Raw genomic sequence first — 15,714 nt, forward strand, 5'->3', positions numbered from 1 at the left:
GTTCAGTTCTCTTTTTGCCTTGATCTGCAGAGACACTTGAAAGATTTACCTAAGATGAGACATTTTAAAATACTATTTCTTTCAGTTACTAAGTAAAGATGGTGAACCATACCTATGCAGGACTTGGGTGTTACTACATAAGTAAGTATTCAGGATTTTAAGGCGCATCTGTGTAACATATTCTAATCTGTTCATACTTTGCAGCTGATGTCAGCAACATTCTTGGGGTTGTGACTAACCGTAGGCACTGCTCTGTCTGAAGCTCTGTTAGACAAGTTAGACTTTAATCTGAGCTTTGTTTTAGCATGATCTGACCAGAAACGACTGACTCCAGGTCAGTTGGAACGGCAACAGTTGAGCTGATTTGAGCTGTTAAACAAGTCTCACAAAATTAGTCACAAGCTAGCTAGCATTAGCCAAATGTTTTTCAGTTCAACTATCGATAGGGACAGCAGCTGTTTAAAACAATTCTACCATGATTTTTTTGAGACAATACCAATATTTATTTTGCTGTTGTAATAGATGTTAAGATTTTAAAATCCATAGCAAGGCCCACAGATTTACTTTAAGTTAGTCAAATTTTCACTTCTGTAAAAATGATTGTGTATGTAGTTGGGGTATATTATTGAATAACATGCAGCCATAATTTTAGCTTAACTGCTCTTCTTCCCTATTTACAAACTGAGAATGATTCACAGAGGCAACTTTCAAAGAAAATCTGATACAGAAAAAAGGATGGAAGGTATAGAAAAACCCTCTGCTCACACTAATGCTCATCTCTTGCCCATCCATAGTATTAAATCCACTGTTCCTTGGAGTTCACATACTGTTTTTATAGAGTTCATCTTATCTTGAATTGAACTGACCATGGTACTTTGTGTAAAATAACTTCCTGCTCCTCTTGCTTGTGCACCCAAGTATAGTTGAGGGTTATTTATTTCTGAAGGAAGAGCATAGAATAAATGTTGGCTCTAAACTACTTAGTAACTGGCCTTCAATACTGGGAAGCTCTGGAAAAAGCTGTTAACTCTGTGTAAATGTTTGTTTACTGAGGTAGGGACAGTCCATAAATACATTGACTATAAACAGAAGAGATTACCTGATAGAAACACTACATCTTTTTTTTTTACCCTGTTATCGAGCAAACTAATGCAGGTCCTTTGCCTAGATTAGGGGTGGTATCTATGAGGTTTGCACTCTTGCCTCCTAGCAAGAAGGTTCTGGGTTCGAGTCCCACATGAAATCTTTCTGGTATTTGCATATTGCACTGTGTCTGGATGGGTTCCCTGTGACTGCTTAAATTCACTTAACACTAGACACAAACATTGATTATTTATTGGTTAAAAACATTTTCTGCTATATAAGGCAAAGCTAATGTTGGAATGCAGACAAAAAAATAATCGGTTAAACCAATCTTTCCAAATTCAGATTAATTTTGAAGACTCCTGTCTTCGCTTCTGCTGTCTATCTTCACTCACACTCAACAAAATCGGATTATTTACAAATGAATAAATACATCTAAAATAGCTGTTATTTGTAATCCATTTTATTTTACAATGCAGATTGGGAAAAAATATTAAAATTAATATTAATTTAGAAGAGTTCCCTACTGCACTTCATTTCTGCTCCAAACAAAATCAGATTTATTACTTATTAAAAGTTAAACAAAAGAACAAAATATCTAGAAAAAATATAGTTGCCTACCTATTTTTCCAAAATAAAACAAAGCTAATTGGGAAAAAATATTACTAATTAATGTTAGTCCCCCTCCCTACTGCATTTCACTTCTGCTCCAAAATAAATTTGATTACTGGTATTTACTGTTTAAAAAAATAATTTTAAAATAGTAATAAATGTTGGAAAATAGAAGTTACCTATTTTTTTTCGAATACTGTATGAAGCTAAAGTAACTGTCCCTCTACGCGCCACTGCTGCGCTTCACTTCCGCTCCGTGCTTCCGTTAGCGCTAACAGTCGTTAGCCTGTTAGCCTGTTAGCCCTCAGGAGCAGCTGTCGGTGGCACTCACTCCGCCCGCCTCCACCGCCCTTCAGCCCCTCTCTCCACCCGGGAACAACCTTCCGAAGCCGTGGTGTTCTCTATCTGCTGGGCCTTGCCTCTCCTGCCCCCGGAGACGCCTGTCGTAGCCACCGCAGCCTTTCTTTAGGAGGAGGAAGAAACCTGGGACATGGCCAGACCGGAGCAAGTCCTGGTATTAGAGCCGCAAGAGGAACTCCGATTCCGAGGTACCGCCGCCGCAGACACCCCGCGACCGGCTCCAAAGTTCAACAACACCCGCAGGAGACATCACAGACTTTGGGTCGACTTTAGATTTGCGTTTACCCTCTTTATTCGTGTCTTTAGTATGCGTTGACAGGCTAGGCTAACTGCTAACCGTCTTTGCAACGTCAGAGCAGGCCCAGTATCAACAACCTGTTCCAATATTTTGAAATTAATTATTAATACATACCTGATACACGAGTGCGTGGTACTGTGTTAATTATGCATCATGGTTTATTAATAGTCGTAAGTTACATCATATAAAGTGTTGCCATGTAAAGTCTACAGATTCAAGGTGCAGTGTGTAACTTCTGCAGTGTGTAAGCCATCACATCTTCATGGAGATGTTATGGCTTTGCCCAGAATGTTCCACAGCATGATACTGAACGCATCTAGTACAATTAAACGTACAGTAAAAACAAAGGATTTTCTACTACAAGCTCTCCTCTTGAAGGACCTAACCTGTATCAGTTGCTTATCTCCATATAGAAAACTTTAATGCCATACTGTAGAACATTACAGGTAAAGAAGTACTCGTAGAGGTGAGAGTCTTGTTTCACGTGACATCACAACAGTGTAGAATATCTATAGTTTAAACTGAGCTGGAGACAGGTCAGAAGTCTGCGGTGGAATTTGCTGTTTAACTGTCAGACTGTAGATGTGTTGACCTGGTTTATGGCTAATATCTCTGTAATTACTGGGCCTAGCCACATGAAAGAAAAACTGGCACAAAGTACAATATCTTCTCTATCAGAATAAATAAAAGTGAATTTATTTGTTCATTGATTGTTGTCATTTGAAAGGACATTAAAATATGAGATGAGATTTTAATCAAAGTCAGTAAACTAGTCTTTCAAACAGGGGGGAGCTCTTTACATTTTCATTCTCATCATAGAGTAAATTATATATCTACTGACTGAAAGCCGTTAACAATATCCTAAATAATACAAATTTTAAAAGTTTAAGTTACAATCAGATTTCATTGCCAGTTGTTTAACTGTACAATAACTCTGCTTTGAGTGTATGGAATTCAGGAGTAATAATAAACCTTGGTTTCACAATTTTGCCATTTTTCAAAATTTTGATTATTAATTATAATTAATTATTAACATTTTGGATACTTCTTTTGAAAACCATGAATCCCCCTGTGGAGTTGTACTCTCTGTCCTCCCTCTGGATTTTAGTATTTGATGATGGTATTATCTCAGTCCTTTTTTTTTTTAAATCTCAAGGTTTGTCAACTTGTGTGAAACAGTCAAAATTCCTATAATAATAATAAATGAAGGGACAGGTTATTCCCTAGGCTCTAACGATCAGAGCCTAATTGTATATTTCTAGTTTAAAACTGCACTATGTAACTTTTCTGGAGGCCACCTGCTTGTCTCTATCGAGATGTGGTCACTTTGTCTGTACCCTTAACCTTAAAAATGAATATGAAGTACACTGATGCTGAGCAAAAGGATGGATTGCATAGATACACTGATGCTACCTCATTGTGCATTTTTGGTTGAGGCAGTGCTAAAATTACCTTATTTATGTCATTGCGTTTTGAGTGATGTAATTATTGCAACAATAAACTTATAAACCACAACATTACTTTATCCACAATAAGCATAAATAAACTCAAATCCATCAGTGTCAGTTTCCTGTTTATAGCCTCCATCTTTGAGTTTTCACTACTAGAAAGATCGTTACCCAGAAATCCATAGGTGAATAGCCAGAATAGCCATTGAGCACAATCAGAAGTCGCTGCACCACCATTTCACTGTGTATACATATATTATTTTAACTACTCTCCCTGGTCTGTGTGTGTGCTTGCGCAGGCCCCTTCACAGACGTGGTCACTGCCACTCTGAAGCTCACCAACCCGTCCCACAGAAATGTGTGCTTCAAAGTGAAGACCACAGCCCCGCGCAGGTACTGTGTGCGGCCCAACAGCGGAGTCATCGATGCAGGCACCTCTGTCAACGTGTCTGGTCTGTACCACTGCACCACAACACTCACTGTCTACTGTCATAGAGTGGAACATTTCAGTAAGGCATATACGAGTGCCAATATCAATGCTGACAATATATGATTGCTAATATTCATTATTGGTATTGAGGAAAAAAAATAATATTTAGGTGCCAATATTAAATTTTTCATTCCCAGTTTGTAATCAGTGGAACATAGAGACATGTAGTGCTAAATTTGAAACCAAAAGTTTACATACACTATTTAAAAAGATATGTGTTTTTGTCTCACTGTCTGACATGAAATCAGACTAAACTTTTTCTTTTTAGGTCAGTTAGGATTACCAAAATTATTTCTACTTTGCTAAATGTCAGAATAATGAGAAAGGGTTGTTTGTTTTTTGTTTTTTTCATTACTTTCTTCAAAGTCATAAGTTTACATACATCTCATTAGTATTTGGGACCATTGCCTTTAAAATGTATGACTTGGGTCAAACATTTTGGACATCTGTCCACATGCTTCTGTCAAAAGAAATAAGCCACAGTTCCAGCCAAATATTGTGAGAAGTGGTGTAACTGAGCCAAGTTTGTAGGCCATCTTGCTCGCACATAGCTTTTGAGCTCTGCCCATAAATTTTCAATAGGATTAAGACCGGGACTTTATGATGACCACTCCAAAACATTGACTTTGTTATCCTTAAGTCACTTTGTAACCAATTTAGCAGTAAGCTTTGGGTCATTGCCCATTTGGAAGACCCATTTGTGCCCAAGCGTTAACTTCCTGGCTGATGTCTTGAGATGTTGCTTCAGTATTTCCACATAATGTTCTTTCCTCATGATGTCATCTACACCATTCCAAATTATTATTATTTTTCTGATTTTGCCAAATTGTCAATATAAATGACATAAGTTTCAAGTCATCAACTTTTAGAGTACAATTTGAATGTTATTGAACCTCTCAATGATAACAGTATTTTTTTTAAATAAAAACTTAAATGCACTCAAAAATTCTCAAGAATTCTTTCACATCAGGTAATGTTATTTCACAATAACAGACTGCTCCAAATGTGCATGAGTACCAGCCCTACCTAATGGACAATCAAGAAGGTTACCAACCCAAACTGGAAAGCAACTTCTATATGTGTTGTGTAACCTCAGACACGATATCCGTGCATTATTGTTTAGGCCACTAATAGGTGCTCTCACACCTATTAGCATCCTGTCTAGCCCTATTGTTTTCTTTGTTTTGATTTGGATTTGAGGATAGAGTTATAGCTGGGGGAGAGGTGATGTCTAAACCCCCATTCCTGTTCAAGGAAGGATTGTCTTTCCTAACAAAAATTGCTTCTTTAACTCCTCTCTCAAACCATTTATTTTCTTTGGCTCAGATCTGAATCTCACTATCTTCAAAGAAGTAATTAGTGTCTTTGAGATACAGATGTACAGCAGACTGGGGTCCTGAGCTGCTCTTGTGACGGTGTTGATACATTCTCTTATGGAGTGACTGTTTAGTTTCTCCAGTGTAACGAGCACTACACTCTTCACTACACTGAATGGAGTAGACCACATTACCTTGTATGGCTTTGGGTTTTGTCCTTTTGGGTGAGCCAGTTTCTGTCTTAAAGTGTTTGTAGGTTTGAAATAGGCAGGAATTTCATACTGTCTGAAAATGTTTTGGAAGCTTTTCAGACACACCAGCTGTGTAAGGAATTATTACACTTTTCCTTATAGGTTCAGATTCCCTGTTGACAACCCTGAACTGAAGAACCGGTTTGGATGAGCAGCAAAACGTCTTCCTTCCTACAACTTTGTGTCCAGTTGATAGATTAGAATTTTTCTAGTACTATGGATCATACCTGGACAACTGAGGGATTACACAGATTTAGTCTACAAAACAAACTCCCCAAAAATTCCTCAAGAAAATCTGATCAGATAAAGTGGGACATTGACTGAAGGTGGTGCATGTAAACAGTCTTGGTACATGCTTGATAGGCCTACATATTAATCATATAAATCTAACTCCTGTAGGAGTTGATATAACCAAACTCTTTTCAGTTGGGGACTAAAAGGTTTCTAAATGACCTTGTTCATGTAAAATCCTTTTGTAAATTGTATTTTTCACTTGCATAAGCAAGGACCTGTATCAGCACTGTGTGAGTAATGTTCAGATGTTTCTCAGCTGTTGTGTAAAACAAAAAAAAGTACAGAATACAATGATTTGCAAATCCTGTTCAACCTATATTGAACTGAATAAACTACAAAGACATGATAGTTAATGTTCACTGATAAACTTTACTGTTTGTATGCAAATATTCACTCATTTTCAATTTGATGCCTGCAACATGTTCCAATAAAGCTGGGACAGAGGCAAAAAAAGAATGGGAAACTTAAGGAATGCTTAAAATACACATGTCTGGAACGTTCCACAGGTGAACAGGTTAATTGGAAACAGGTGAGTGTCATAATTGGCTATAAAAGGAGCATCCCCGAAGGGAAACAACTGCGTGAGCAAATAGTCCAACAGTCTTAGAACAATGTTTTTCAACGTACAATTTCAAGGAATTTAGGGATTTCACCATCTATGGTCCATAATATCATCAAAAGATTCAGAGAATCTCCATTCTCCACTCCATTCTTCCCTGAATATGCTCTCCCACTTTAATCAAAATTTAACCAAAAATCTAATTTTAATTGAATTATTATATGTCACGGGTGTAAACATTGCTTAGTTTGACACAGAATCACATCAACTTTGAGGCTCTCAACCCATTCAAAACTTTTTAGACACAGGATCTTGGGCCTTGGGCCTTGGGCTATGATATAAGAACACAAATGATGGGTGACTCTTCAATGTTTAATCATTCCACTGATGTCCCACTTCACCTGAATTCAGCCTATTAACTCATGATGATGCAGTTGGTTTATTAAACCATTAAATTAAAATGCACCATATTAGAGAAAATAAGTCTATTAGTATTAGTAAATGTCTAAAATGTCTGTTTGTACATTATTATTATTATTTTTATTTTATTACTGAGTCTTGCATACAAAAAATGGGCTTGTAAGACACCATTAACAAAATGCAATAGGTCAGACGTGTGTTACAAAAACCAATAGACTCATTTAAACAAACTTATTTGCCGCTTCTTCCTGGTTTTACAAAGAAATGAAGCCAACTTACAAACATTAGAATTAAACAATCATTTCATCTTGTCGTTGTCATTACACCAGAACATATCAGGGCATTGGGTGAACATTTCATCAAATAAAGGATTTCTAAATTCGTCATACAATGGACAATACAACAAAAAATGAGCTTCACTGTCCACTTCTCCCAACTCGCATACACCACAAAGTCTTTCTTCTTCAGGGCCTCGAGAAAACCTTGTAGTTTCTGAGACCAGGGGAAGGTTCCCTGTGTGCAGCTGTGCCATCAATGATCTTTGATTCCTGCTCAAATTTGCTCTGACATAAAATTGAGTTTTAAACGCCTCTTAATTGAATATATGTTCGCAACTTGGGTACACATGTCAACTGTCTTTTAGGGTTAAATAATGATAGAGAATATAAATGATTTTAAAGTGCCCATCAAAATCAAAGTTCTGGTCGAGTTACAGAAAGTTAAGGCGGAGAATTTTTTTTTTTCACTTTAAGCCCTGTGTGTGGCAGTGTCCTGCTGCCCAATATGTATCATTTGACCAATGCTGATTTCTCAATCCATGTCTTGTGTATCTTGTTTAGTCATGCTGCAGCCCTTTGAATATGACCCCAACGACAGGAGTAGACACAAATTTATGGTCATGTCTGTGCTGGCTCCAGACAACATGATGGACATGGAGACAGTGGTAAGTCCAAGCCTTTTCCCTGATAAGTATACACACATATATACACATGCACTACCAGTCAAAAGTTTGGCCTCTCTAGTTCAATGTGTTTTTCCCCTTATGCTTACTGCTTTCTACATTTTAGATACACGCTGAAGACGTCAAATATATGAAGCAAGATTTGTTGAATTATGTAGCAAAGGAAAAAAGTGAATTGGCTCAACTAAAGAATTGTTTTTATGATGTAGATCCAATTTCCTAAATATAGCAACCCTTTGCTTTGTTGGCAGTGCTACAAACCCTTGGCCTTCTCTCAGTGAGCACCATGATGAACTTTCCTGAAATGGTTTTCATTTAAATAGTTCGTCATTTCAAGGTGTGCCACGTCAGATTGAGGAATACCAAGTGTTGATCAAAGCAAAGGGTGGCTTTTTAAAAAAAAATCTAAAACAACTTAATTTTTTTCTTTACTACATTCCACATGTGTCTTTCATAGTTTTCATGCCTTTAGTGAGAATCTACAATGTAAATAATGATGAAAATAAATAAAGATAGATGACCAAGTGTGTCCAAACCTTTGACTGGTGGTTTACACACATACAAATACAATATACAGCTTATATTGTTCTGTCCATAGTGGAGGGAAGCCAGACCTGAAGAGCTGATGGACTCAAGGCTCAAGTGCACGTTTGAGATGCCGCTAGAGAATGATGTAAGTATTTGTAATGATTTTTGTGCATTTTTATTGTTTTAGTCTGTGGAGATCAGTTTTGGTAAATACAAACTATTGCCTGGTCAGAAATTTTGAGTTACTAGAGAATGCATCATCTGTCATTCCGACCACCATCCATCACATTCATGCTAGCCAACATGGGTGAAGTGTCTTGCTCAAGGACACAATGCCAGAATGCATAGAGGTTGAACACCAAGCCACTGTTGTTTGTGTATTATTAGTATTATATCACCTTATTCACAAACCATACCTTGTTTTCATCATTTGTACCATTTGATCTTGGCCAATTTACAGCATAAAAAATAATGTTCAACTTCAATTCTGTTGCGGAGCTCCAGTCACACTCACAAATAAGTGAAAGGCTTGTGTTAGAGGGCATCTGGCATAAAACATGTTATTTCCTGTATGAGGAATTAGCTGTGACAGCCAGTGGAGCCAGTGAAAATTATTTTATTTTTATATCATGCATGTACAGTTGAGACCAGATGTTTACATACATATAAACATTCACATGAAATCAGACTAAACTTTTCCCAATTAGGATTACCAAAATTATTTCTATTTGCTAAATGCCAGAATAATGAGAGAAGTTTGGTTCATCCTTTGGTGCAATTGCCTGATGCCTGAAGGTCCCATATTCATCTGTTTAAACAATTATACCGAAGTACAAAGACCATGGGAATGTCCATCACACCGCTCAGGAAGGAGACGGGTTCTGTGTCCCAGAGATGAACGTGCTTTGGTCTGAAATGTGCAGATCAACCCAAGTATAAAAGCAAAAGACCTTGTAAAGACGCTGCTGAAGCTGGTAAGAGTGTGTCATTATCCACAGTGAAACGAGGACTGTACCGACATGGACTGAAAGGCCACTCTGCAGGAAGAAGACATTATGCCAAAAGAAACATAAAAGGACAGATTACAGTTTGCCAATGCACACAGGGAAAACACCTGACAAAACTGTTTGACCATAATGAGGAGTAGAGCCGCTGCCCCTACATGTTGAGAGGAACCAGTTGAGGTGGCTTGGGCATCTGTTCAGGATGCCTCCTGGACTCTTAGGGAGGTGTTCCAGGTATGTCTCACCGGGAAGAGGCCTTGGGGAAGACCCAGGACACGCTGGAGGGACTATGCCTCTCGGCTGGCCTGGGAATGCCTTGGTCACCAGAGCAGCTGGAGGACGTGTCTGGGGTGAGAGAAGTCTGGGAGTCCCTGCTTAGACTGCTGCCCCTGCGACCCGGCCCCGGGTAAGCGGAAGAAAATGGATGGATGGGGCCACAATGACCATTGTGATGTTTGGAGGAAAAAAGGGGCAAGCCTGCAAGCCTGAGAACACCATCCCAACTGTTAAATACAGGGGTGGCAGCATCATGTTGTGGAGTTGTTTTACTGCAGGAGGAACTGGTGCACGTCACAAAATGGATTGCTTCAGTATTCCCACATAATGTTCTTGCCTCATGATGCCAAGTCTCACCGAGGAAGCTAAAGCTTGGGTGCAAATCGGTCTTCCAAATGGACAATTCCCTGAAGCATACTGCCAAACTGGTTACAAAGTGGCTTAAGGATGACAAAGTCAATGTTTTAGAGTGGCCATCACAAAGCCCTGATCTCAATCATATTGAAAATGTATAGGCAGACCTGAAAAGGCATGTGTGAGCAACACGGCCTACAAATTTGGCTCAGTTACACCAGTTCTTTCTGGAGGAATGGGCCAACATTCCTGCCAACTATTGTGAGAAACTTGTAGAAGAATATCCAAAATGTTTGACCGAAGTTATACAGTTTAAAGGCAAATACTAATAATGAAATGTAAGTTAACATCTGACTTTGGAGAAAGTAATGAAAAATTGTCTTAAAAAAACTTCTCTCATTATTCTGGCATTTAGCAAAAAGAAATAAGTCTGAGTACATGTCACAGTGAGAAAAAAAGTGTGTATTGAATTTGAATTTGAATTTTATTTGAGTATGTTCATAAATCATGTAATACATGTCATTACAGTCCATAAAATAAAATAAATTATCTTCCACAAACATTTTTTATGTAGTGTATGTGAACTTCTAGTTTCAACTGTAACTACAACAGTTAAGGCTTAATATTTTTTTTAAATTTCTGCTTTATTTACTTTATTTTACAATGTATTTACATTTGAGACAATATACCGTATTTTCCGAACTATAAGTCACACAGGTGCAACTTATATCTAAAATTAGTAAAACATATAATTTCACATCTTCGTTGTCACATTGCCAACTGCACGAGGGCACTCTAGACTTGTGTACCAGTATGACAGCCACGCAGAAGAGGCGCTTCATCTGTTTCTGGAGCAGTTGGAGTTGTTTAGAAGTGACACTGAGGCTGAAGAATTCAGTGGATTTAGTGATTTGGAGTGAGATCCAGAGTAAACTTGTTAGCTTGTTTTTTATGCGTTTGTTATCTAATTAACTGTTAATATCATACATTAATATAGCAGACACGCATTCAGTTTTGTCGACGCTTCATGTAGTTGAATAAGCCTGTTATTCGCTATTTTATTGTCATTATTATAACTTGCCTTTAAAGATAAAATTTTTGGTCTCCGATTTTGTAAAATAAATTTCCCAAAAAAATGTGACTTATAGTCCAGTGCGGCTTTTTTCTTCATTATTGTGCTTTTTTTTTTGCTGGTGTGACTTTTACTCCGGAGCGACGTACAGTCCAGAAAATACTGTCCTGCTGTTGTTCTAATTTATCTAATATAAGAATCTAATCCACGTTGTAAAGAAAAATAATTTCATGTTGATGAATTGTTCAGCCCTAACATCAATCTATTTTACACACATAATGGGACTGTTGAGTGAAATCATAACTCTACTTTGTCCATTTCCGGGTTCAATAGAATTCCAGCCTCATTCCATATAATGGCGTTGATGCTCTGTCTATGTAACTCTGAACTATCGGACTCAAACAAGCTGCTATGGCGTCACACGCAGTTCCATTATGTCACAGACCAGGCTCCCATTTCCCATCCCACATTTGATTTACTCATCTGCTCTTTTGTTACACTCCCATCTCCCTCCCATCTCCACATGCCCCCATCCACCCTCCTCACCCCACCTCCCTCGCCTCCCCCGCTCCTCTGCAGCCTGAGGGCGACAGCACCACCAAACCTCTGTCCTCCTCTGCCTCCCCCTCCCTAAAGAGTGAACTGTCCACGCTGCCCAAGTCCTCCTCTTCCTCCCTGGACGACGGGGAGGCCAAGAAGATCCTGGAGGAGTGCAAGCGGCTGCAGAGCGAGGTGCAGCGGCTACGGGACGAGAACAAGCAGATATGGGTGAGACAACACAGGAGGCGGGGTAGGGTGGGTGTTCAGGACAGCCACAGGAGATAGAGACAGATAAAAGAAGAGCAGAGTAGAGGGTACTCCAGTATCGCTCAAATCAAAGGCCAAAGCAGCTCCCAGTACTATGAAGCTGAACTGGTGGGGTTAGATGAGGGTTTGTGGTGTTATGAAGCTGGGTCAGATATATCTCTACATGCCCTGAGGCGATGTTCACATAAATGAAAGTCTTGATCCTTTTCTTTTTGTCGTGTAGATTTTTTGTCAATATTATGGCAACTCATCAATGCAGAAGTCTTACTTCATGCCCTTATGACCCAGCCCTTTGGGACAACTGATGGAAATTAGCCTTTGGCTATAATCCAGTGTGTTTACATTCATGTTATATCTTGTCGAATCAGACGATTTATAACCTGCTTTGTCACTTATTCAGTGATGCTCATCTCTGGCTTAGTCAATCTGGGTATAAGACACCTGACCTGTCAAAGCAGCTTCATGTTACTGGGGCCAAGTCTAGGCTAAAAGTAAACTTTATCTACCAAAAGATTGGACTTAACCAATGTTAGTTATTAGAACAGGAATAAACCAGCACCGCTACAGAGCAGTGAGGAACCAGAGAAAGGCTTTGAAATACAGGACATCCGAAAGCTTAAACCGAGTACTGACCAATGAGCAGAGAGGAACCAGCATCAGTGTGAAAACCCACAGCCAATACAGGAGCCACAGACTCCATAGGAGACCACAGGGAGGGAGCGAAGCAGAACCAAAGGCAAGACCTGCACTAAAGCAACTGCTCTTTGGGTTTTGTCCAAAGTGACTGAGTTTTTACAGAGTAAGTAGTGCCTGCAGTTAGCATCATAGCCCCAGGGAATGTTGATGAGATTAACTGCAAAGTATTAATATACATACATACTAAATTTATCTTGTGGGGAAGCTGGCTCGATGTGGTCAAAGTAGGATGCAGACATGCATAAAAAGTGTCTTTTACAAGACAAATTTATTTTGATTTATGGTGGCAAGCTGTGAAAAAAACTGTGCTCAACTTAAGCTTATATACCCCCATAAACAGGAAGCACCTCCCCCAGATAAACACCATTTACTTCCCAGGTACATTTTACTTCCCAGGTACAGTAGGTATAACTTTAGCAGGATCTCACAATGCATTGCATACTTTTGAGGGCCTAAGTCCCTTTAACTCAAAAGTGTTTAAACATAAAACTATAAGCACTTAAACATTAAAACAAAATACAGAAAGACATTGAAACAAAAAGGAACTTAACTCAGTTCTCCACTCTACATGGTCCGGCCTACGACCACATCCAAGGCTTTAAAAATGGCTGACATAGGGCGTGTCCCCTCTTAGGACCATGTGGAGACTAGCATGGAGGCATCTGTTAAACTGAATTGAATACATTTAACCAAATAAAATGTATTTTAAAGTAGCAGGTGTATGTTTGGTGTTAAAATGAACTGACTAAACAAAACAAACCAGAGATAGTTATGTGTAGCTGTTTTGTTGAATATTGAAAGATTATAGGAAACGTACAAATGTGTGAATATAAACAAAATTAAGGTGAGATTAAAGGGACTAAAGCCCACTTTGTCACAAATCTTAACTCAAATGTGGTTTTACACTTATAATGTTATGATGTTGTGGTGGCAGCAATATGACAAAAAAAATGCTATAATTTTTGATTATGGTTTTCAAATTGGTTTTATTTTGTGAAGAATAATTGTTTTCAATATTAAGTATTCTTATACTTCTTATATAGAAGAAAGACTTTTAATCGTTGCCATTGATTTAATAATCAAATTTCTTCTTCACTCTTCTCCAAACCACATGTTTTTGCTGACTAAGGACTGGTTGTAGACTCCTCCACTAAAAATAAAAATAAGTAATTGAATCCCTATTAAAATTTAATTCATTGCCCAGCACTACCACATACCTGTACTTGATGGGCTAAAATGTGTTAAATACTATAGGTGAAATACTGACTGGAGTCTGTACATTATCCTCACACAGCCGTGGTTCATGTCATGGTGATGTCACTGCAAGGTATCAATAAAAGTAAAAGCTAGTTCAATTCAAATCGCAGGTGTTCAAATGCCTACAAAACCATAAACTCTTATCTGTTTTAGGAGCATGACGGCGTGAGAAGGAGAAATGTTGGCCACTCCTCAGTCTCCACCTTGTCGGCGGGGGGCTCCGTTCACGATGACTCCATGACGGGCCGAATCCTCTGCGTGGTCTTTTTCATCGTGGGCATCATCGTGGGGAGAGTGTTCCTGTAGCCACCTCACCAACACAACTTCCCCAAAACTCAACAACAACATGGCGGACGCTCCACCGGCCAATCGGAGGAAGAAAACGAGGGACTGTGAGGGGCTGCTGTGACCTGTGTTCTGTTCTGTTCTTTTAAGATTAAAGGCAGTATCAAATGGATGGAAGACTCATTATATCAAAATATTTGCCTATTTGTCATTAAAACATGATTTCCTTTTCTTATTTTCTGCCAAAACATCTAAAGTACACAGCTATAGATGCAGATGGAATGTCCAGATATTTAATTTTTTTTCTTTAAAAAAAAAGCTACACTATGTAATGGTTCTGGTGTGTGGGGGGGTTCCAGTTTCCAGAGGTTACCAGCATGGATCTATGGTTATAACTGTAACAGAAAGTGTATGAGGGAGGTTGAGGTAAGAAGCTAGGCTAGGCTAAATTGGCAGTAGTGGTGACAGCAGTTGGGATTACCAGCTGTACGTTTATTTCACTATGTTGTGCTAGATTATTACATTATATTACAATTTGTGGTTAAACATGCACCTTTGAAAGATAACTGTCTCTTGTTTGATGTATAAAGAACAAAAATAAATCTAGAAATCAGCTGTGAAGTTGACATTTGGGCCCAAAAGTGACATCATTCCTTAACAACTCTATTGCTTTGCCTGGACTGTTTCTCAGTGTGGCATTGTCTTGGATTTATTCACTTCACATGTGTTTTAATTACAAAACACCTTAAAAACATGCATTCTTACTTGTTACTTGGAGCAGGCTTGTTTCTTGTTTCTTAGGAGATATGGTTATGCCACACTGTGGAACATTCAACAAAGCAATAACCCCCCCCCTTCTCCCCATTTATGGTGGTGACTGGTGTGAATGTTCCAAATACAGAATGAACAAATCAATTTCACAAAATGTCTATAGAGGATTTCCTGTATGTTCCAGAAGAGGCTGAACTGAAGAACTTTTATATTCAAAATCCAAAATGTCTCTGCAGTTTAAAGTATTGTTTGTTAGTTTTAAAATTCACCATACTTTGTGGTTGTTGTGCTTTCTTTCTGAATCCATGTTTTTGCAGGTGGCAGCAGGTTTGCGCTTCTTCACGACTGTACAACACTGTGCATTGGTTAAATGAGATATTCACTTGCAGAATACAGAAAATGCTGTCTGTATCAGCTGACCTCAACTCTTTATTTTGAGTGTTAAATTATAATAGAAACCAGATTCATAGATTTGACTTGTTTTAATCTTTTTTTTGTTATTGTCATTTGTGATAAACCCATTTATCTCATCCTTTAATTAAAAACATTTAAACCTTGCAGTGAGATTTACT

The 15,714-nt window shown here is 38.4% G+C and overlaps 1 protein-coding gene across 1 annotated transcript; it reads left to right on the forward strand.

Annotated features, from left to right (window-relative positions):
* Positions 1 to 1,962: 1,962 nt before the first annotated feature.
* LOC117374141 (vesicle-associated membrane protein-associated protein B-like) lies at positions 1,963 to 15,700 on the forward strand. The gene is made up of 6 exons (XM_033970320.2): positions 1,963 to 2,243; positions 4,101 to 4,253; positions 7,971 to 8,074; positions 8,691 to 8,765; positions 11,906 to 12,094; positions 14,240 to 15,700. The coding sequence occupies exons 1-6, from the start codon at positions 2,186 to 2,188 to the stop codon at positions 14,390 to 14,392; spliced, it is 732 nt and encodes a 243-aa protein (XP_033826211.1). The 5' UTR covers positions 1,963 to 2,185; the 3' UTR covers positions 14,393 to 15,700.
* Positions 15,701 to 15,714: the final 14 nt, after the last annotated feature.

The sequence above is a fragment of the Periophthalmus magnuspinnatus genome, chromosome 7, assembly GCF_009829125.3.
Source record: "Periophthalmus magnuspinnatus isolate fPerMag1 chromosome 7, fPerMag1.2.pri, whole genome shotgun sequence".
NCBI classification, from domain to species: domain Eukaryota; kingdom Metazoa; phylum Chordata; class Actinopteri; order Gobiiformes; family Gobiidae; genus Periophthalmus; species Periophthalmus magnuspinnatus.